The 22,173-nt window shown below is 50.4% G+C and overlaps 1 protein-coding gene across 1 annotated transcript in view; it reads left to right on the top strand.

The window, feature by feature from the left end:
- Positions 1-1,723: 1,723 nt before the first annotated feature.
- Positions 1,724-22,173, top strand: part of MEGF6 (multiple EGF like domains 6) — a gene marked incomplete at both ends in the record, with an annotated part of 81,361 nt that continues 60,911 nt past the window's right edge. The window contains 4 exons of the mRNA XM_080631504.1: positions 1,724-1,809; positions 3,732-3,866; positions 7,179-7,288; positions 13,784-13,888. Coding sequence (XP_080487630.1) covers positions 1,724-1,809; positions 3,732-3,866; positions 7,179-7,288; positions 13,784-13,888 — 436 coding nt within the window. The remainder of the gene's footprint in view (positions 1,810-3,731; positions 3,867-7,178; positions 7,289-13,783; positions 13,889-22,173) is intronic.

Below are 22,173 nucleotides of genomic sequence, written 5' to 3'. Positions count from 1 at the left end.
GCTTGGCAGATACTTCACTTTAAGTGGAAGCATCAGCCCCTCTTACCCACGCTTTGCTCTGACCCAGGGGATCTGTGCAAGTCCTGTGACTTGGGAAGGGTTGAGGTGAAAAAAGGAGCTGCCTGCTTCCTTCTGTGAGCCCAGCTCCTTGATGGCATTAATCCTGGTGGAATGGTGGCAAAATGTGTGTGTGTTGTGGGCACTGCAACTGCCCAGACCCTCCCCTCCTGCTCTTGCAGGGTCTGAATGTGCCATAGATCAGCTCTGCAGCTGCACTGATTCCTCCTCACCCTGGGGAGAGGTTGCTGCAGGTTCTTGAGGTGGGAGAGTTGCAGTGCAGCATCCCTGCTCCGCTCTGCTCTTCCCCATCCTGCTGTCCCAGCTGCCATGCACCCATCCATCCCCACCCGTCCAGGAAGGAAGGAAGGATGGCAGGAGCCCTCTGCCAGGCCTGGTAACTGATGCTTGTGGCAGTTCTTTGGAAGAGGAAACTCCACAGTGAACCAGCTCAGAGCTGGGCTTGGCACTTCTCCTGTTCTCTGTTTCACAGGGGCCAGTGGGCTGTCACCCAGCTCCAGCAACATCCTTACCAGAGCCTCTGCTCCTGCTATTACCTTAAGGAGCAGGGAGTTTGCTGGGGAAAGGCAGGCAGGAATCTCACCTCATTCCCCAAGTCCCTCTTTGCCTGGTGTATTCCCCACCACCCCAAGAACTGGCTGTTAGCGGCACCAAGCACAGCTCAGATGTGTCCCTGGCTGGTTTATGGCCTTTATTGCTTGGGAACTGATCCATTTTGTTACCTGCTGGAGCACAGAGGAGAGATTCAACCTCTGCGGGATATTCTTGGAGCTGCTGGACGAGGGGTTTGGGGTGATGTGCGCGGCGTTGGCCTTAGGTAGTGCAAAAGAGCTGCCTTTGGAGACACCAGCCCGAATCACGCTGCTACTGTTCCGCAGGGTCTCCCCCTCCTCCCCCGGTTGGACACGGCCGGTGGGAGGGATCTGTGGCTGTCAGCAAGAGGAGAAACAAGAGAGCATGTGAGGGAGCAGAGCCGGACCCGGGAAAGGCGGGAGGGAAGTTCAGTTACTGCCTTGGAGAGCAGGGAAGCTGCTCTCAGTGTGCGTGACTCCATCCCGTCTGCGGAGGAAGGTGGGAGCTGTGGAGCAGCAGCGGATGGCTCCATGGATGCAGATGGGATAAACGAGCTCTGCCTGCTCTGGGAGCTGGAATGCTCCATGCACAGAAGAGCCTTTTCCCTTCCCTTCCCGGGTGCTGACTTTCACGTTGCCTTGTGAAGCAGATCACGACTCCAAACTGGCTCCAGACCTACATGGGGCTTCGCTGCTGGATGGGAGCCGGGTCCTGTGAGCCACCGGCTCTTTGGGCTCTGTCAGGAAGCAAATGCCAGAAGGAAAAGTCACTTCTATGCACTTCACTGTGAGCAAATGAGCATCGGAAGCCAGGTCTGGTTTGGGGGACAGCCCCGTGACAGCCTGTGCTGTAATCACTTCCCATGCACCCAGGAAACTTGCTGAGCTGAACGGTGCAGGAGCAAGCATCCAGGAACGATGAACCTGCTCTCCCTGTGCAAGGGCTCCCGTGTGCTCCTATAGCATTCCCTTTACAAGAGGAGCACACCAGCGAGCTGGGAGCAGGAGTGTCCTCTGAGGAGCAGGAGAGAGGGCTCCGAGGCTTTCCAGGCATTGGAAGCACTGTGGGTGCGATGGGGTCTCATGCAGCAGCACTGGTGTTCATCCTGGCACTGCGAGTGTCCTCTCTTGCTTCCGGGAGCAAGCTCCAGCCCCATATGTAAGTAGCAATAAGGGCATCCTGGGGGGTGTGTGTGTGTGTGTAGGGCAGGGAAGTGTAAAGCAGAAGCTAAATGTGGTACTTTCAACTCAAGGGAGAAGGGGAGAGCAGGAGAGTGAGGGGAGGGGGGTTCTGTGCTGCTTTCTCTGCTGCCAGATGGACAGAAAGGGGAAGAGAAATTGAGAATCCTGAGTCTTTGCTGGCTGTGATGCTGTTTGCAGCCACGGTGCCTGTTGTGTGAGTGCAGGAGGGGACGGTAGTGGGAATGGGGTGACCTTTCCTCCCAGGCCTGCTGGGTTTATGGCACTTCACGCATGGTCCTTCCCCCTTTCGCTGTCGGCAGCAGCACGCAGCCTGCTCTGTTCAATTACACTTTACAGTTACCGTTGGGTGTTACTCATTTGGCTTCCTTGGAAAACTTCCTTGTGGATCTGGTCCCCTGCCAGAAGATGATCTCTCCATGCAGGGGGGGCTGCTCTAATCCCTTTGGTAACGAAGCGGCATCGCGCCGTGTGCCGGCTCCAAGCTGCCCTCCGGATGTTTCTGACTCTCTGATTGATAAGGGCCCCTTTTCAGCAGATAAAGGTCCCACAAGAAGATGCTTTCTCTCCCTTTGTCAGAACTTTATGCTCCTGCCTTGACAATTCCTTTTAGGAGCTTCTTGGATGAGCCCCTAGGGATGTGTGCCAAGGCACTGGAGAATAGAAAGCAGCAGCGCCTGGGAAGGTCTGTCCCTTCCCACAGGGCATCACTGCACACACAGCCGCTCTCTGGGGCACACAAGACCCTTTCTTCTCTGTAATAAATGACACCCGCAGGGTTCTGCTGCCAGACGAGTCCATGGGGATCCTTCCAGCCCTGGTTTTGGATGAGCAGACGCTCGGAGGTGAGGCCCCCCTGCATCAGCTCACAGCAATCCCTGTGTGGAGACACTGGGGGCATGAACCGGCCCTGCTGCAGCCCCTGTGCTGCTGAAGGGGTGTGTGTGGAGCTTGGCAAGGCCACGGCTCGGCAGTGGGGATGAGGAGGGCAGCGCTCGGAGCAATGCTGGGGAGTAGGAGATGTGCTCTCATCCCACAGGCACTGCCAGGGGTGCGGAATGCCCTGGAGCAGCCCCATGTGCTTCTCCGTGTCCAGGGTATTGAGTGAAACCTCTTCTATAGGAAGTATTTGTGTGAAAGGATTGGAAGCAACAGCAATGATCCCAAGTAACGAATGGCTCATAACTGACAGAGTCAGAGACAAACCTTTCCCTCCTCTTTTTTAGTTGAAATCTTGGTGAAAGAGCATTAGGATTAGAAAGAAACAAAATGCAAGTGGTGTTTTCCTCATTTTCTTGCTGAACTCCCTCAATTCACTTACTTAATGGCGCTAGTTTTACAGCCCTTAGCTCTGAATGAGTGAGAAAGGATCTAAGCGGGCTGAATCCTAATCTGAAGCACTATTAACAAAACAATATCTCATTTCTAGTGGCAGGATAATTTGTTTTCCAAACAGTCAAGAGATGCAGATGTCAGTGGTGTTTGCATTGAAAATAGTCAGGAAACCAGTCCCCTAGGTGCAAAGAGAGCACATGCATTCTTCATTAAATGAGAGTGGACGGAATGGACATTTTCCATCTGTAAGGACGGGTTTGTGATGTTCGCTGTGTGGTTCTGCGATGTTTTACTGATTCACTAAGACCTAAAGACCTGCTCCTGAGGGACAGAGGTGCCATTTTTGCGCTGTGTGCTTCGATGGTGCCGCTGTTAACACAGTCTGCTCACCAGGGCATCCTAGTGCTTTGCGGGGTGCATGGGCTGCAGTCGACGGGGCAGATTCCCTGCCCCTGCACTGATTCAATGAACCGAGGAGGCAGCTCCTGCGCGTGGCACAGCCTCTCCCGGAGGAAGCAGCTCCCTCACCATTGCCTCTCTGTCCAGGCCAAACGTCTGCGCGGAGCCGGAGCTGTTGATCGTGGGGCGCCGGCAGCCGCGCGTCCAGGCCTTCACCCGCAGCGTCCAAGTGTGGAAGCAGGACTGCGGCGCCCGGCAGCGGTGCGCGGGCTACGAGCGGAGGTGCGTGCTCTTCCCCCGGCTTGGCTGCCTCCTGCAGAGAGCCGTGGGGCGGGGGGAGCCCATGGTGTGGCTGGGGGGGTCCGGCACAGGGACCAGCCTCAGTGACTGTGGTACCCTCAGGGGAGGCGTAGCAACCAGGAGGGGCTGTGAGCATGGGCAGCAGTGCGAATAATGGACAGATAATGGACCTTCCTTACCTGCCCAATGGGCAAACCGCTGTGCTCGATCTTCTCCCGTGCTCCACCTGCTTTTCCGGCCTCATCAGCCGGTCGCAAGCCTTCCCAAAGTACTAATTACAGTAGGAGTTTCAAAGCAGCATCTTGGGCTAGAGACAGCTTTAAAGTCTTGGCTTGAGGAATTCCTCCTAACCTGTAATTGCCAGTAATTACCGCGGTGATGATATCTGTGGGGTGGTTCTGAAGGAGCAAACAGAGTCCCTCTTTTGGCTGTGTTTTAAGAGGGGACTTTGAAATGAGAGGTGCCCTGTCTGCTTCTGCTTCAAAGGCTGGGAACTCTTCAGAGCCAGATGCCCCTTTGGTCCTTTCATGTCTGGTTTTGAGGCTGTAAGTCAAGGGACTGAAGCGAAAAAACTCTTGTGCTTCATTATAAAGATCAGAACAGCCTAGTGCTAAACCTGTGTTCCTGGTGGGAATACAGAGGTGAAGCCTGGAGGTGCTATGGAGGATTTCACACAAGGAGTTCTAAAAGCAAGGCAGTGAAAGGACTATGAGCAGAACTTAGCAGTAAAGGAGCAGAACTTCCCCCAGGCAGGATTTTGTCCCATATCCCCTCCCTCTGAACTTCTTTTGGGAGCTTATCCCAATAGGTGGAAGTTCTCCTGCCAAGCTCCCTTGTGCTGAGCGGCCGAGGGCAGCAGAGTGGGGGTTCAGCATTCCCAGGGATGCTCCCTCTGGAGCTGCTCCAGCTGGACCCGGCTCTGGCAGCACAGGGAGCAGGAAGCACATTAACAGCTTCAGGATCTGACACACACGGGGCTGACCTGGAACTGCTCCTGGTGCCTTTGAGTACATGGATGCAGCCAGGAAAATCCAGCGTCTGCTCTTCCCTTCCCTGGCACATCCTTCGGTGCCGCTGCCCAACTCGGCTGCTTGGCAAGGAGCAGCACCAGTTGCTGATGTGCCATATCCGTAGGTGTTAGGGCTATGTGTCCTATGTGTCTTTTAGTGTCCTAAAATCCATGGGCACGCTCAGGGTGCTGCAGACCTCGCCACAGCCCCATTGCTGTGCCTGTAAGTGCAGGGTAGGGGGGGTGAGCTGGAACGGGAGGTGGTTTTCTATTGAGTTTGTGCGTTCTGCAACCAGGAGCATTTGCTTTCAGAGGACTTGCACGTATGGGATTGCAACACTACCTAAAAGTGAGCACAAACCTTGCTCTGCACCAGCCCAGGATGTGGGCCCTGCCTGTCTGCTCCTCAGCAGCTGAACAGAGCATCCCCCAGGCTGCACATCCCGCTACTCCTGGGAATGTGATGGTTTTGCTACCGGTTGTGCAATCTCCCTGACTTAGGTAATGACAGGAGGTAGCTTTGCTCCCCCTGAAGTAATGAAACTTGGAGGAGCAGCAGCACTGCCCCAGAGGGGCTAGATGTGGGTTTTCCAGCAGCAGGATTTTCAAGCCTGGGTTCCATTAGTTCTGGCTTGTTCAACGTTTTCTGTGCCAGGGACTCCTTAGAGCACAAAGGAAAACAGAACCACTGAAGATAAAGAATCTCTGCGGTTCTTTCCAGTCTGCAGCATCCAGATACCCACAGGCAGCTGAGCCTGGCAAAATATTTGCATCTCCTTGAGAACCCACTTGGGCTGAGTTAAGGATGTGAAGTGTCCAAAGGCTCGTGGAGATGAGGCTGTCAGGGAGCAGAAGGGAGCCTGGGGTTAGTCCTGAGCTGTCCTGCATGCTTGGGGTACCTTTTCCTCCTCATTTCTGACCTTATACAGCACTATGGAACAGGCTGCTCACTGCCATGCATGGAAAGAATGGTGTTTTCCACCCCGTGGCATCCACTGTGTCCATTCCTGCTTCCCAAGGTGCCGTGTTTGCCATAATGGGCTGGGCTGGGAGATCACTCAGAGTCCCATGTGGGTCCAGATGGACCCCAGCCCAATTGCTGGTTGCTCTGGTACCTGAGGGACTGCAAATTGCTTTCTCAGCTGCTTCTGGGAGACAATTATTTCCTTCTGAATTTGTTATCAGCTTGTCCAGGGAAGCATTGGTATCTGCTCCTCTGTCAGCTGTGCTTCCATACACTGGTTGGCACAGGAGAGCAGCCACAGGGCTCCTGCATGGGGATTAATGGGTCGCTGTGATTTGGGGGAGGGGGGGGGGTTTGGTGCAAGCATCCAGACAAAACCAAACAGCCAGACTGAGCTGGGGTAAATGTTTCCAGTGGACACGTACAACGCATCTGCTGCACCCAAGAGCTGTTGTTGTTTGTCCGCTTCGCTTTGCTGCAGCCGGTTTCATGTTGTGCCAAAGGAGCTTTTTGAGAGTCGGCTTCAAACGTGTTCCCTGTTTCAGGTTTCCCAGCGAATTTCCGGGGAGGGGAAAGGGGCGCTTCTGTTTATTTGTGCTTCAGATCAATCCCTGCTTCCCTGCCCCAAATTCCACCCTGGAAGTCACTGGAAGGAGTCATTAAAGGGACCTTCAGCCCCCAGTGGAGCTCAGTGTCCTGGCTCTGCCGAGCCGGGCTGTGGAAAACACAACTATGTGATGAGCTTTTTGAGCTATAGAACCGTGGAATGGTTTGGGTTGAAGGGCCCTTAAAGCTCATCCAGCTCCAACCCCTGCCATGGGCAAGGACACCTTCCACTAGAGCAGCTTGCTCCAACCTGGCCTTGAACACTGCCAGGGATGGGGCAGCCACAGCTTCTCTGGGCACCCTGTGCCAGCCCTCAGCACCCTCATAGTCTGTCATATCTCCATCAGGATTCTGATGCTTTTTTAGCTCAGGCACCCCCTTGTGCTCACTAGAACTGACTGAACCACCTTAACGTTTAAATTGCCTTTATGAATGAGGAGCTCAGAGCTGTGAAATAGCTTAGCCACGGAGAAGAGTCAGGGGTGTTATAGGACCCGGCCTCTCATCTCTCCTGTTCCCAGTTGGAGCACATTAATAAGTGTTTCCTTGGCATCAGCGATCATTGCTAGACCAGGTGGAACAAAACTGTCAGCACATTTGAAAACCTAATTCCTCCCTCCATGTGCACCCGCAGGTAGAGTTACAGCCTTTCCCGTTCCCGTGTTCCGCAGGAATTCACGTTGTCCGGGTGGAATCTGGGTTTGTTGTCTTTCAGAACTGGCTATTACACGGGCTACAGGCAAGTCTACAAGGTGACGTACCAGACCACGTACAAGTGTTGTCCAGGATGGGCCCAGCTTGGAGGCGATGCCGGCTGCCTCTACCGTGAGTACCGTGCTCCTCGGGTGCAAGTCTCCATCCGCTGCTGCCAGGATTGGGTTTTGGCTGCGGATGCTCAGTCCAAGCCCTATCCCTGCAGTAAATGGTATAAAAATGGCTTTAAAAAGAGCTGGGGGGGGTTTGCTGTTTGTTTCTGGGGGTTTTGTTATTTGTATTCCTTTTACCTGTGCATCGGGGGGGGTTCTCTGGCTTCCCAGGAAGTGCTGTGTTGTTGCTTCCCAGTTTTCCCATTTCCTCATCGCAGCATGGAAGGGTTTTCAGTCACATTCATTCCTCCCATTGCCGAATGCTACTAAATGTACAAAATCAGGCCCAAACTGGTGTTTCAAGTGGTGCCGTTGGCAGAAGCTCTGGAAAGCTGTAATCCAAGCCCTGAGTGGGCTTGTCATTATAAAGGCAGTAATTGCTGTCTGTGTGATTGAACGTGCCGCTGACGGATGATGTGCCGGCTGGTTGGTTTTACTCGGCATTCATTAGAGACGCTTCCTTGGAAAAGGCAGACTTTAGCCAATTGCTGGGGAATTTGGCTTCGGTGCTGCACTCCCAAAGGATTGGATTTTGGCCAGTGGTTCCTTATTGGAGCCTGGTCCCTGGTCATTCCCACTCCAAACCATGGGTGAGAGCAGGATTCATCTCTCGACTGACTGGGATGAGGCTCCTCAGCTGCTTTGGGAAGGGGGGTGTGTGTCGGGTGCTATATCTGCTATTTGAATACTCGCTGAACTTGAGACCCACCTTGTCCTCCCCATCGCCTGCTCCCTCCATAGCCAAAGGGTGAGCGTTTGGTCCTTGTGGGACCCAGCAAGGGATGTTGAGGCATCCCATCAGCCACGTCCTGCTGGGGAAATACTGGTCTTTGCTTCTGAGGTGTGGAGAGCAAAGTAAAATCTTCTCTTGAATCAAACAAAGGCTTATCTGAGCATATGTATAGGAATAAATGTCACCATCAAGGCAGAATCACCCAGGCTCCCTGCACTGTTATTAATTCTCTGCCTGGCTGCATACTAGAGCTCTGATCCTTCCTGAATTACACTATTGGAGGTGTGCTCCTGCCTGCACCATAGAAAAGCAGCTTCTTTTTAAGTAATAGGCAGGCAAACCGACAAAGGGTTTGGGATCCAACCTGCCTTGCCAACAAGGGGATGAAAGCTGCTGTGTCCAGCTCCATTGTAAGGGTGATTTAGGTTGTAATTGACCCACAATGTAGGAAAATGTCTCCCACAGGTAGTCACCTTTTGTTCCATAGAGAAGCTGCCTATGCCTTCCGTGTGCTGTGATGCTTGAAGCAAAGGTTTGAAAGGCGAGAAGAAAAAGGTGTGTCTAGCAGCCAATCTTTATTCTTCCTATTCAAAAGCCTGCAGCACAGGAGAGCAACCCCACTGTGCTGGAGGAAGCTCCATGGGTGCCCAATAACCCTCTGTCGGCGCACGGATAACCACCTCAAATGAACTCAGAACAGTGCGGGCTGTGATGGCTTTTCCTGCTGAGGAAGTGAGTAATTCCATCCAGGAAGGAAGCAGAGAAAAGGAAATAAAGCTGCTCAGGGCACGCTCTTAACTCATCATCCTCATCACTGGGACCAGCACTCGGAAGCTGGACAATGGTCTCCACAGGCTGCTCGCTGCAGGGTCAGAATAGAAAGAGGAAGAATAGAAGAGAGGGAGGTGCAGCTCTTTGAGTCTCCCAGTTAATGTCACACTTGCTGCTGATGTGCTGCTGGTGTTTGTTTTCTTGTCATGCACCCGTCAGTAGTTCCTGCTGCTCTCTTTTAAATGGGTCTTGTTTACACGTTTGCTGTGCATTATTCCCAAGAGCGGGAAAACTTGTGGGTGTTTTGCAGCTGGAGAGTAAGCTGAAGGCCAGGTTGCAAAGTCCTGGCTTTTCCCTTGCTTCCACCCATTCAGCCGTATACTTCAAAGTGAGGATGTGGGTGCTGTGATCAGTTAAATGGTATTTTAGGAGGAAGGACACAGATGCATCCCGTGCCATGGCACAGTGTGACAATGCTGGTCTAGCGTAGCTGGAGGAGCAGCCCACAGTCTGGACCGAGCAGATGGGATGGCTCTGCCTGGCTGGTGCCCATGCAGGAGTTTCTCTCCCAATCTTCAGACTGTCCTAAGGAATGCTTCTGGTTTCTGCATAACTGAACCCTCCTCCTGAGGAGCTCCCAGCTTTCAGGTTGCAGGGGTGTGATGACTTTTCCTGCTGTGGCCTTGACCAGCTTGTTCTGCTGGGCCAGAAGAAGGTATAGGAAGGACTGGCTGGGGAAATGAGTCACTAAGTATTAGCGTAGTGCTGAGGCAGGGAAACAGCCCAGGGCATGATGTGTGTTAGAGGATTTTCTACTCTGCACATAGCGATCGCCGGGCAGCCTGTGATCACTGGTGTAGCTGTGCTGAACGCAGCGAAGCTGTGCCAAAATATGTCAGCAGGATTTGTGGCCCTTCCTATCTGTCTCCAGAGATCATTGATCGTGTTCCAGGAGTACAAAGGTGGGGAAGGCTGTTGCTGCTGACAGTTTAATTGGAGCTGTTGGAGGCCACACAATGGAATCGCTCCAGTAAGGACATCTTATCTTGCCTTCCCTCGGAGGCTGGCATCCTATCACTGCAGTGCTCTCTTCACCCCAAATGCTGGCCTGTTCATCACTTTCCATTAAAATACTTAGAAATCAACCCATCTGATGTGTTATTAGGGGAACTTTTCACCACTGTAGACTTGTGTGTAGCTGGTCAAGGCCAGCTGAGGCTTCTGGTAGGAGCGTGAGGGCTTACTGCGCTTCCATTGCCTTCTGTCCTGGAGCATTCATCCTCTCAGTCCTTTTGGGAATGAAAAAGGTCAGAAGTCAAGACACCCTCTGCATTTTTAGCATGGCATCAGGTTCTTTCCCTGCTTGATTACTGATAGATTGACTTCCAGAGTAAGCTTCTCAGTTTCAAGTGGCCTCTGAGGTGCTACTTAAATTCCACATGGGTTCAATAATGCAGTTAAAGCCCTTGCTGATTAGGATGAGGGGCCTGCGTGTCTGGTAATCCTTGTGGCCTCTCCTTTCAGTATGTCTGCAGAGATGGGTGGGAATACCCAAGCCCAGTTCTGGTGAGCAGGCTGAAGGAAATGGAGCAGCCTAAGTGAGCACAGCCTGGCCAAGAAGCAGCTTGGCCATTGTGTGGCCGGATACCTGCTTCTGCCAGCAGCGTGCTTTGCTCTTTTGGTGCCTCCATGTAGCTACGGGAGAAGCTCAGTTTGAGTGGCTGGTCTAGGGCTTCAGTCACCATTCCTGGTTGTCTTTAGCTGCAGTTTTTGTTCAGATCAGGCTGTGCTCTGATTTGTAGCTCAGGTAGGGGTAGAGCCTGGCCCTGGGTGAAGAAGAGGAGTTAATGCTCCTTTGGTGAGGAGATGGAGGATGAGAGACAATGAAAGCTCCTCTGCGCATCCCTGAGGGCTCAGTAGAAAGAAAGCAGCTGGATTTTAATCGCCTCATTGAAAGAGTAACTTTCAGTAGTCACAAATGGGCCATTAAAAGGCTCTGGAGCCGAGTGCCCCGCACTGAGCCGAGGCTCTTCCTGCCGGCTGTGCTTCCCTTTAGGCTTCCTTAGGGAAGGAGCCTGCAGCAGGGCTGTTGGGGGGAGCAGCTCCGTTCCTGGTGATACAGGTTGGAGGGCTCGGCAGGAAACGTGTTGGGTTAACATTTAATTTCCCTATTAGGGCTTTCCTTTGTAACTCACCTCTTGGCTCCTGGAGGCTCATTGTTCTGTCAGCTGAAAGGCTTTGCCTGAACTTGTGAACCTCGGTGTTGGTTGAACTCCTACCATGTGCTCCCCTAGGAGACCATCTTTGTCCATGCAGAAGACGGCCACCTTGCACCTCAGGGAGCCCATACCCTGAAGGAAAAGTGCTTTTCCTCATCACTCTTCCTTTTAAATCAACCTCTTGTCTTCCCAGGAATCCCACCTTGCTGACTCCTCACTAAAGATGTTGTCTGGCCTTTCAAGCTGAAGGCGGCGATGCTTTCCATAATTTATCCTTTCTTTCCTGTTTCCCACAACAGGGTCATTACCCTATTCCCAAATTTCATTCCATTGAATTCTGTCGCTCTGAATTAGGAGCTGATTTGCAGAAGGCTTGGAGGACACAAGAGAGGGAGACTCGCAGACCCCCAGGCCCCCCTGGGCTGGGAAGTGGGTTGTTGTGATTTCCACTCTGGCTGTGCCAGCCTGAAACACAGAGCAGGGAATTGTCCGACTCATTCAGGAATTCTGGGGCACAGCCAAGAATAACACCCGTATCTTCTAATCCTTGGTTTGTGTGGCTGCAATTGCTCCTCATATTTTCCATTGTTGTGCTTTGGGTTTCACTGAGCTGCTTCAGAGAGCTGAGTGATGCTGGCACACAGGGCTGGAGACAGGCTGAGCTTCACTGAGCCCCTGCCTAAAACCTGGTTCTTAGGGAATCAAGGTGAAGTAGTCAGGGAAAACCAAATCGCTTTACTATGGAATTTGGCCACAGAGTCAATTCTGTCTAACGGGGTTTGGGCCCGAAGAAAAGGCATAAAGCAGAAGCCAGCCCTTCTTGCAAGACTACAGCCAGCAACACTTGAGGCTGCAGTTCCAGCAAATCCTGGTGCACATCTGGAGATGGGAAGTTGCAATGAAACAGTCGCTGCCCAGAGCTCCTTCTGCTTTGCCATGTGGGAGGATAGGCACAGGGAAGGGTTTGTGATCATCACGTGCATGGCTCAGCTGGGCAGGATGCTTGGGAAAGAGATTCCCAGGTTCCAGTGTTCTGTACCAGCAGCCCAGCATGGGGTTGAGACAGGATCACCATGGTCCCCAGGGATATGTGGCTGTGAGGAGCGACTAAAACATTAGATGAGAAGATAGCAGGTTTCTGAACCAACATTTCCTCACTGTTTCATTAGTTTCGGGAGGTGAGTATTTGGGTTTCAATGCTACCTTTGTATTACCAAATAATCCTTTTATTTTGGAGGCAGGATTTGAAAAATCATCAAGTCCTTGAAGGAGCCAAAGCTGAGCCTCAAGTATTTCAGCTCCAGTGCATCTAAGGCACAAAGTTTGAGGAGTTCGGCTCCCAGTAGTGTGTGCCTTGGGATTGGGATAACCCTGACTCTCCTAGCAGGAGGCAAACCTTGCTGTCATCTTTCCCCCTATTATTTCCACTAAAGCCAAAGCCAAATCTCATCTTTGCTTCAGCAGAGGATGCTTTCCTAAGGATGCAGCATGTGTTTGCAGGTTGATGGTTCACTTACTCTGCTGGCAGGTTGCTCTGTGCAGGGCAGCAACACCTTCAGTCGCCGTAACTGTTGGTGTGAGCTGTGCTTGGCTCCATCAGCACTCGCTCTGTGCTCCTCCTCCTAAATCTGTGTTTCTGAGCAACAGGTTTTGGATTGCCTGGTCTGTCTTTTGTAACGTCAGCTACTTGAAATAATTATGTTCTCTGAATCCATCAGCTGGATCAATAGGCTGCAAAGGCCCCAATAACACGCAGGTGACCTTGATGCCTTTGGCAGTTGCAGCACATGCCTTCAGAGGATGCATAAGCTGTAATCCATTGGTCCCCATTGCTGCTCTTGGACCAGAGCTGTCTGCAATCCAGCCTGGGCTGAGCAGGCACCTCAGGGCAGGTGACTGGGAACTGCTGGACCAGCTCCCAGTGAGAAATGCTGGATGGTTCCGTGAGATCTCTTGCGCCGTGTTGACAGGCGAAGCTCTTTTTACTCCCCATAGAAAAAGGAAGATAGGAGCTTGTTCTGTGTCCGTACACTTTGACAAAGCACGGCAAACATGACAGCATCACTTGTTCACGGTGTTTCTCCTTCCAAGATGATGATTTTCTAGTGGAAATCGAAACCATTGGCTGCGTTGTGTGAGTTATGAGAAATAGGCATTTCGCTGGAAAAACACGTCCTTGTTTGTGGTTTTATTTGGGAGATTTGAAAAGGTGGATTTCAGAAGCCTAATTGAGCATTCTCTGTCTCTGTGTACATTTTACACTTCACTTGGTGAGAACAGAGAAACGTGGCTGCTCAGGCTTCCTTACAGTTTAGCTCTATTTCATCCCTCATCCCTTCAGAAGGTGATTCTGCGTTTGGGTCGCCGGGAAAGCTCAGTGGAGAGGTCGGAAGCACCTTCCAGGGGCTTATTCCTGATAGGTATATCCTATTTCAAAATAAATAACTTACCTTTACCTGCTATGATTCTGCACGAGCCATTTTCTGACTATTTTGCCCACTTCTTGGCTGGAGAAGTGTTATTCCATCAACAGCCCTGCAGCTGTGCTGATGCTTTCCTGCTGATCCTCCCATAGCCGCACTGTAAAGAAAGCCCTTAGACATTGCCCAAGGTATTTTACTTCCTATAGTTTGAATTTTGAGTGGGAACTTCATCGGGGAATGGGTGCTTATTAGAGCATGTACGCTTCCCATCCTGATCTCGGGAATTCTTATATCCCTCCTCTTTGCAGCTGCCTGTGGTTACGGGGTTTGTTTCAATGGTGGGAACTGCGCAGAGGGATCATCGCAGCTCTGTCATTGCTCCTCTGGCTTCCAGGGACCCCGCTGTCAGTACGGTAAGGAGGCTTTGCCTGTTCTTCCTTTCATTTTCAGGTGGAAGGGGAGAGGATAAAGACAAGGGATGCCCCAGTGGTATTTTTTATCCCTGTCATTGTTTTATCTGCAGAACTCCAATAATCTGCTCTTTACTGGTTTTGGCCACTGTTTGTAATGTTTGGGGAACTTGGATGTTTGGAAAGGAAATGCTTATCGTGACTTGCTGTGAAACATAGCCCCGCACTGTACAATAGCCTTCATTCCTGGCTGCCATCAGCAGCGGGATTTGCTGGAATCGGAGAAGGAAGCTGATTAAAGTTGGGTCAAACAAAGAAACCTCGGGGTCGTGGCCTATGGAGTGAAGCTCAGCCTGGGGGAGCGTGGCGATGGGCTGCCACAACTGGATCAGTGATATCCTGGTCAGGCTTCATTTTGGGGCTGCTAAGCTTTATTTAATTAACCTTCATGTGATATACAAATGCTCTCCCGGAGGTGATTGAGTTTCCCGTGTTTGGTGGTTCACAGATGTTCTGATTTGGTAACATGAGTCCATAGCAAACAGCCCCTGAGAGCTGGAAGGGTTCTCTGTGCTGCACACATGGTCAGGGAAACCCCTCCAGCCCCAGAGTGACCAGGACAGAGGGTGGGAAGGTCACCACGAGAGCTCAGCAGCTCAGGGAACATGTGCATCCTGCCACCGTGTTATAAGAGGGCAAGCTCTTAGAATCATAGAGTAGTTTGGGTTGGAAGGGACCTTCAAAGGTCATCAAGTCCAACCCCCTGGCAATGCTTTCCATTATTTATAGCATTTTCCAAAAGCCACAGTCCTTGCCACAGGGAATGTGATGATGGAGGCTATGGGAAGATCCCTGCCACAAACTCACCCTTTCCCTTCCACTTCCTTTCTTACTGACTCCTGATTTTTCTTGGTAAATACTTTTTCAACACATTTCTGGAGGAAAGCTCCCTGTCTGCATTCCCATCTTCTCCTTCACTGCTCAAAGTACTGGGGGTGGTTAACTTCTGTGGTGCCGGCCAGCATTTGTGCTGGGTTTTAAGGGTGGGAGGCTTTTCCTCACCTGCCACCTCTTAAAGAAGCTATCCTGGTCTTGGAGATGGTGATGCCTTCTTGAGAAATAGCTCCCCATAACAGTTGTGCAGCATTTACTGGAGTGAATTGGGGCTCTTTGATAAAGAGACTGTTCAATAAACAGCATGAAAATAACCCAAGGGGAATGGAGTTGCTCCATGGTGATATTCTTTGGTGTCATCCATCTTCCAGAAGTCTCAGTGTCAGATCTTAATGGTATCACTTTTTCTTTCCTGGAGAAAATAGGGATGTGTTTGTTTTAAAGGCAGGACGTTCTCTGTTCTGGCCAGGCTCTAATCGTACCTTTCAGCATGGGATATTTTTACTGGCCAGCCTAGAGCAGCAGCAATCCTGTGCTTACCCTGGCTGGAGAGCAGGCGGAACCCCATCGGTCTGGCTCCCCGGGGTGAGGCATTGTCCTTCCTGGGCTCCCTAGCTGCTGAAAGTGATAGTAGTTGAGCACTGTCCATCTGCATTAAATCCTCTCACTCTGAAGGCAGACCTCTCGATAGGGCCACGAGAGCTCTTTCAGGAAGGTCTGCACTACATCTTGTTTACCCATCCAGGTTTCAACACCTTCTCTGTTGCCTCTCGGTGGCTTTTTGATCCAGTAAAGTGCTGTCACTGTTGGGATTTATCTCCCCTCCCCGCAATGTGGCACTGCCAACCTGCCGTAAGTGGAGCAAAGAAGAGGAGGTTGAGCTGAGCAATATTATAGTGACTGCAGAGACTGTTTCTGAATGGAGGGAGCAGCTGGGTTGTCCCAAACTCCTTGGTTATCTTCCATGTCTGGTAGATGAAAGGGTTGTTAATGGAGTGTTTGAGGTTTGGTTTGGGCTGAGGCTCTCTTTAGGAGCTCCCCTCTTTGAGCCTGGATGTAAATGACCTTTCTGCACAGGGCTGCTTGCTGGGAGGGAGGGGGTGCTGGAGAGCCTGGGCTCTGCTCCAAGCCTTCCCAAGGGATCCTCAGACCACCCGAGGCTTCGGGGTCCAGTTGAGGTGAACTCAGCATTCCCAAGCAGTGGAGCAGCTCCGGTGCTGCCCAAGACCTCACTCACTGGGGGGGGGTGGAACGTTCATGGCAGGGATGGGGAGCATTAAACTTGTTGCTATTTGCCTGCCTCTCGTGCTGCAAATCAGCTGCTCGGCTTCAGCGTTTGCTCATTGAACCTTTCCTGGTGGAGTGGATCCTCTCAGCAACACTCAGAGCCGGGGGCTCCCTGTGGGAATGCTGCTGCAGGGACAGGACCCTTCCTAATTAGCCCGGCTGCGTTCTGAAGCATTGGCCAGCCCAAATCTTCTTTAGCTGTGCAGGGAGGAGAGGTCAACTGTAAGCAAGCAGGGCCCGTGATTAGTGTCTGCTTTTGCAAGGGCAGCTGAAAGGGCTTTGTCACCCCTTCAGGAGACCATTATTGTCTCTCTCTTTCCTAGCACTGCCCTCATTTACACAAGCATTTGACATGCCCTCCGTGTTGTTTGATTGACTAACGACCCTATTTCTCCTGCTGATCTCTGCAGCTGTTCAGTTGAAGCCTTTGCAGTGTTAGGACATGGGCTGCTTGGATACAGGGAGGGGGAGAGAGGGGTTTGCAGCATCCTTGGGGCTAGAGGTGATATCCAAAGAGAGACACAGGCATGCAGAGCGCAGAGTTGGAATGGGAAAGGTTTTGTCTTTGGAAGCAAAGGGAAAAAGGGAAACACCTTGTAGACATGGTCCCAAGAGCCTCTTTCCAAGGTGGAAAGATGCCCTCAGCGAGCATGAACGGGTGACAATGCTTGGTTGGACTCAGGTGACTTCCCTGGACCAGGAAGACCCCAGTGCTGATTCCAGAATGACAATAGCGAGATAGTGTGTTGGTGTTGCATGGATTTAAAGTTCAGGAGGCCGATTTAAAGCCCATTTGTGGGATGAAATAGTGGCAGTGGTTCTTCGGGTGTCAGTTTATTGGAGAGAATACACATTTAACAACACCAGGGCTAAATTAAGCAGGGCATTTCTCCAACAGCCAACAAGTCCGGATACTTTTATAAGCAGCCTCCTGACGCAAAGGTTTAACCTTCTGCTGTGGAGGGGAGAAGAGCCTGAGCCCGGAGGGGATTTCTGCCAGTCCATGGCACTGCCGTGCAGCTCTGCCTGCCGGGATTTTCCCTCTTTTTGGCTCAGGAGGGCAGTGGAACAAGAGCGCCTTGTGCAGAGCTCTGCTTCGTCCTGCGCTATCTGCTTGTCCATCAGCCAAACATGAGGTATTTAATAGCTGGCAAACAGGTAGCGCTGAGCTCTTTGAAGAAGTCAGTGAGAGGAAACAAGCCAAGGGTATGTAGGGGCTTATTCAGTTAAAAAGAAGAAGTCTTTTGTGAAGCAAGTCTTGAAGGGAAGAGGAAAGGTGCTGACGCTGGAGGAATAGCTGGGGTTGTACCTGCAAAATGAGTTTCCTTGGACTTCCATCTGTTGGGAAACCTGGGGCCCAGGATCCCTCACCAGGACGCACAACGCAGCGTTCATCGCGAGCTTCCTGGCATGGTCTCTGGATAGAAACCTGGACATAAATGCAGGGCAATTACTCTATGGATAACTTCACAGTTCATATGATTTGAGTTTCCAAAGGTTAGCTGGAGTACAGTGAACAGCCCTCTGGATGTACGCTCTCACATTTAAAGTGGTCCAGCTTTGTCCAGCATCGTCAATGAGTGATGTAGTGTATGCACATGCAAAATACTACTGACATGCTTGTTTAAAGGAATATGATAGTGGGTGAAAAAGAGACTAAAATCTTCAGGGCCTTCCTGGATTTGAAACATGGCTTTCTTGTCCTCTTCAAGCTTTCCTTGGGTTGAACTCAAGAATTAAGGATTTCATTATAATTTAAAAGAGGTGATTGTGTTCAGCGGAACAAAAATGTATGTCTTAAGTTGTTGGATGAATTGCAGCTCTTTGCTAAGGTTTTGGCAAACAAATGAGAGAGGAATCCTCTCGCTGACATTGCATGGGTTTGAAATTTCCATGTAAACCTTTGCTGCTCCCGCATTAAGGTCTGTCAGGGGTAAGAAAAGCTTGGAAGGGGATTTCTATTGTGCCACGCAGAGAAGACCACATCTCCACTGTGTTCTGAGGGATTCCTACCTTGGCCCAAGCCCTGTGAAGTGCTGGATGCCATCTTCAAAGTGACGCATGGGGTTTGTTTCCCTTTAGTGAGGATTGAACGCCCTCAGCACCTCCCGTGATCAAATCCTTCATTACCGCAGTGCCAGCACCATGGCAGAATGTCGGCTCCGTGCTAATCTCCCTGCAAGGAGTTCCGGGAATGTCTGCAGCCGGCTGTGACCAATTAAAAAGGGGGGGGGTTGTGTTTGCAAAGCAGCTCTCGGAGCTGACACGGGTCCGAAGAGCTTTACATTTAGGGAGCTGTGTAGCCTACCCTGAGCGTTTTCTTCTCCTAAACTATTTGTTGAAAGTAACAGAGCACGGAGCTGAGACAGGGGATATTTATACAGGGGAGCAGATTGTTTTCCAAGCAATGAAAAATACTCCAGTCTCACAAAGGAGCACTGGGATCCCATCGTGTAATTGGCAATAGGAAGAATTTGATACCTGAGTGCCAAGCAGACTGAATTAATGCTGAATCCTTGGATCGTTACTAGGGAGGACGAGATCATCCCCCAGGTCTGGTAGCCAAGGGCCATCCGAGCTTCCAACTGCTCACCCAGCTGGCTGGTTCCTCGAAAAGGCTGACTGATAACAAACCACAGACTGGTCCAGTCTATGGAAGGAGCGTTTCTGGAGGCACGGCTGAGATGTGCCTCTTCTGTCTGCTTGTGCTTGGCCACTCGCCCTTTGGTGTTTGGCTGTTGTATGTAATGGGAGAGAAGTGACCCAGGACAGCTTAATGCTCAGGACCTGTAATAGGCACGGAATTGTTTAGGTTGGAAAAACCCTTTCAGGTCCTCAAGTCCAACTGTTAACCTAATCTTCCCTTGTTTTCTGGGGATCTCGTGAAAGCTGGCGGTGCGGGATCCACACTGGCCATAGGCACAAGGGAACGGGTTCCAACCAAAACAGGGGGTTTAGTGAGTGAAATGAGGAGTGGAGGCCAATGCAGAAAAGATAAGCACTGCTGTAAAACCTGCCTGGGATTTTCAGGATTAATTCGTGCTTACACACAGAGCACGGTCTGTAATAAATCATTGGAATGTTGTGCTTCCAATTCCTGGGTTTGGAAAGGTTGGAGAAAATATTCTCTTACTCATTACGTGCTGCCTTCCCCAAAGCGGTTTTGTACAGCAGTGTTCTCTAGCAGGTGATAACATCTTTTAACCAGCCTCTGAAAGTCCTTATCTCCACCTCAGCCGCGGGTTTGCCTTTCGTTTCTTGCTTCATTTGTTGTGTTTCAGTCTGTTTCCTCTCCTTTGGTCTCAGCGCTCCTGTAGAACTTGTGTGATAATTCAAGAAAACGCACGTTGAGATTCCAGGCATTACAAATGCTGCTTTTTCCAGGAAGGTGCTCAGAGCATTCCCACTCCAGAGGTTTAATTAATGAGAGCTATCTGGGGAAGGGAGGACACTTTCTGTACATCCTTGATCCAAGTTCAAGTGCTTGTGCATTCCTCTTGTGCAATGCAGGTCTTTTCCTGGGGCATAAGCTTGCTCTTCTGTGCTGCCTTAACCCAACTAAGTTGGTTGATAACGGAGGGGAGGCAAATCTCCTGCTGACATCCCCCACAAGCAGATTAAGGGTGGCACCAGCCAGCAAAGGCGTTTGTTACAGTCACTTTTTACTGTGAAATATGTTACAAACCTCAGGTGAAAAATGGCATTTTGGAAAATGGGAATCCATACTGTTGTGCCTATATATGTATATGGAGGTTTATGAACAGTAGGATATAATAGTATATCCATGGTTCATAGTATATTAATACCACCAGCTAGTGTTTAAGAACATATATTGCATTTTAACAGTTCCCTCATTGGAAACATGGAAGTGATTTGCAGCGCAGTGACTATATCCCTATTTTCTTTATCATCCTGGCCATACATGAGCACACAGACCCTTCTGGCACACCCAGACTCACACTTCACCAAAGCCAAGTGGCTCCGCGTGCACACACAGACACGTGCTGCATGTAGCTGTGCAGACAGTTTGTCTTTGCATAATTCAATGTTCGTGGGCCTTTGTAACCCCTTTAAAATGGGAATATGAAGGGGTTAGACCCTCCGTCTCTATAAACCAGCCAAGAAGCGTATTTGAAGGCCAGCAGGTGTTTCTAGTTTGCTGTATGTGAATGCATATTAACTGTCTGTCTTCTGCCTCCCCGAGCTAATAAACCCTCAGTTGAATCTGGAAGCCCTCCACTCAACCCCAGAGCAGCAGGCGGCCCCGCATGGTGATGCCAAGAAGTCCCACCAAGCTCCATTCTCCTCCATGGACCGTCTCTCACAGGCTAGACCCTGGGGCTGCTGGCCTTTAGCGGCTCTCTTAAGTAACATCGTGTTGTTTTGCTTTCCCTTTATGCTGGAACATGAGCTGAAAAGCCTGGCATTTAGGACACTGTCATTGCTGGTGGGTTTTGCCTTGCACATCACTGTGCATGTCGTTGGCCGACTGGCTCAGTTTTGGCTGCACACAGGCAGTGGCTTTTGGTAGTTTTGCAATGGATGTTTTTCACCCTACTAAGTGCATCTGCCTTGCTCAGATGCCTTCATCCAGGCTTCACAAGGAGGTCTTGTAGGTGGCAGTGATTTAACTCTTACCACACTGATTTGAGGTGGGACTCTGCTGCAAACAATACAAATGAACAGTGACAACAAAGAAGCAGAAACCCCCATATTTGCCAATTAAAATAGGGATTCTTTCTCTTTAGAGATTTAAGTGCTTGCTTAAAGGCTGGATAGATCATTACCAGAGGTCCAAAGCAGTTGTGTTGAATCCATGATAATAGAAGTCAGTCATGCTGAGTCGTGGTCCTGGTCTGATCATAGGAGATCAAAGAGGCAAAATAGTTCAGCCCCATGTAATAAATGTGAGTGATGGGTAGGATGCTGGGTGCCTTTCGCTGCTTGAATGGAATGGTGAACAGTGGATAAAGGGGATGGGTGGGTCTTAAGCTGTTGAAGAGAATCCAGGGGATATGGTGCCTTTCCTCAGCATACCACTGTGTTTCGTGAGGCGGGTTGGGTTTCAGTGCAGCAGATGCTGAGATAATGGAGGCCAGATGTATGTCATCAGAGGATACCTCTTTTTACCAGCTGCAAATTGTCCATCACTTCCTCTGCTGTACATTTCATCATGAGAAGCTTGAATTCCCACAATTTACTGGTATCTCAGATGTTATCAGGCTTCTCTTTAACTGATAAATAATGGGTTTAAGCAGCCCAAGCCAATCACAAGTGGAAAAGGCAAATAAAGTGTTGTGATCTGTATTTGTTCAGGAGCTCTGTTATGCTTTGCCTTGATAAACTTGCCCAGAAAATTATAGTCTGCATTTAACTTGTAAAACGAATCCCTAGAAAACTCCAAGGATTTCAGTGAAGGAATGCCAGAGATGTTTTTGTGCTTATGTGAGAGTAAGACATGGCTTTTCACTTTGCAGTCTCCAGTGTAACAGGATATGCTCTTTAAAACCACGCATTTTTAAACTGCAGAAATGGCTAAAAGGAGACCATTGAGGCGTGCAGACAGTAGGAATGCAGAATGCACCATGGCATATCTGGGGATAAATTTGTTATCCCCAACTCATTATCAAAATGCTATTACTTTACACAGGCCATTCATCAGAAAGGAGCTGAGGTTTCTGCGAGACTTCGTACGTGGTGTTTGATGCATCTCCATAGCACACACTGTTAGTTTCTTAGTCAGTGTGTGAATTCGTTCTGGGAATACCCCACTTTCTGAGGCTTTTTCAGATTCTTCCTTCCTGGGTGTGTTTCCCAGGCACAATGCTTCAGAAATCTATATTCTTGAGAAGGTTTGCAAGGTCATTGTACCTCAAACCTAGACAAGAGGTTCATCAGAAGGAAAACCCTGCCACTGACTTACTTTGGGGACTTACAGGGAATAAACGACTCAGGTCTCCTACAAGAGAAGTGCTTGGAGATGTCTGTACCACCGTTTCACATAGCTGGAAGCACCAGTTTCTGTGCAGTGCATTGGCCTGGACCTTTTTTAATGTGCCCATGGAGAGCAGTGGTGTTTGCAATGTGTAGGAGAAACAGATGTAGAA

This window comes from Psittacula echo, assembly GCF_963264785.1.
Source record: "Psittacula echo genome assembly, chromosome: 17".
In the NCBI taxonomy this organism is placed as follows: Eukaryota; Metazoa; Chordata; class Aves; order Psittaciformes; family Psittacidae; genus Psittacula; species Psittacula echo.
Note: the sequence above shows the minus strand (reverse complement) of the source record. Positions and strands in the feature narration are given on the sequence as shown.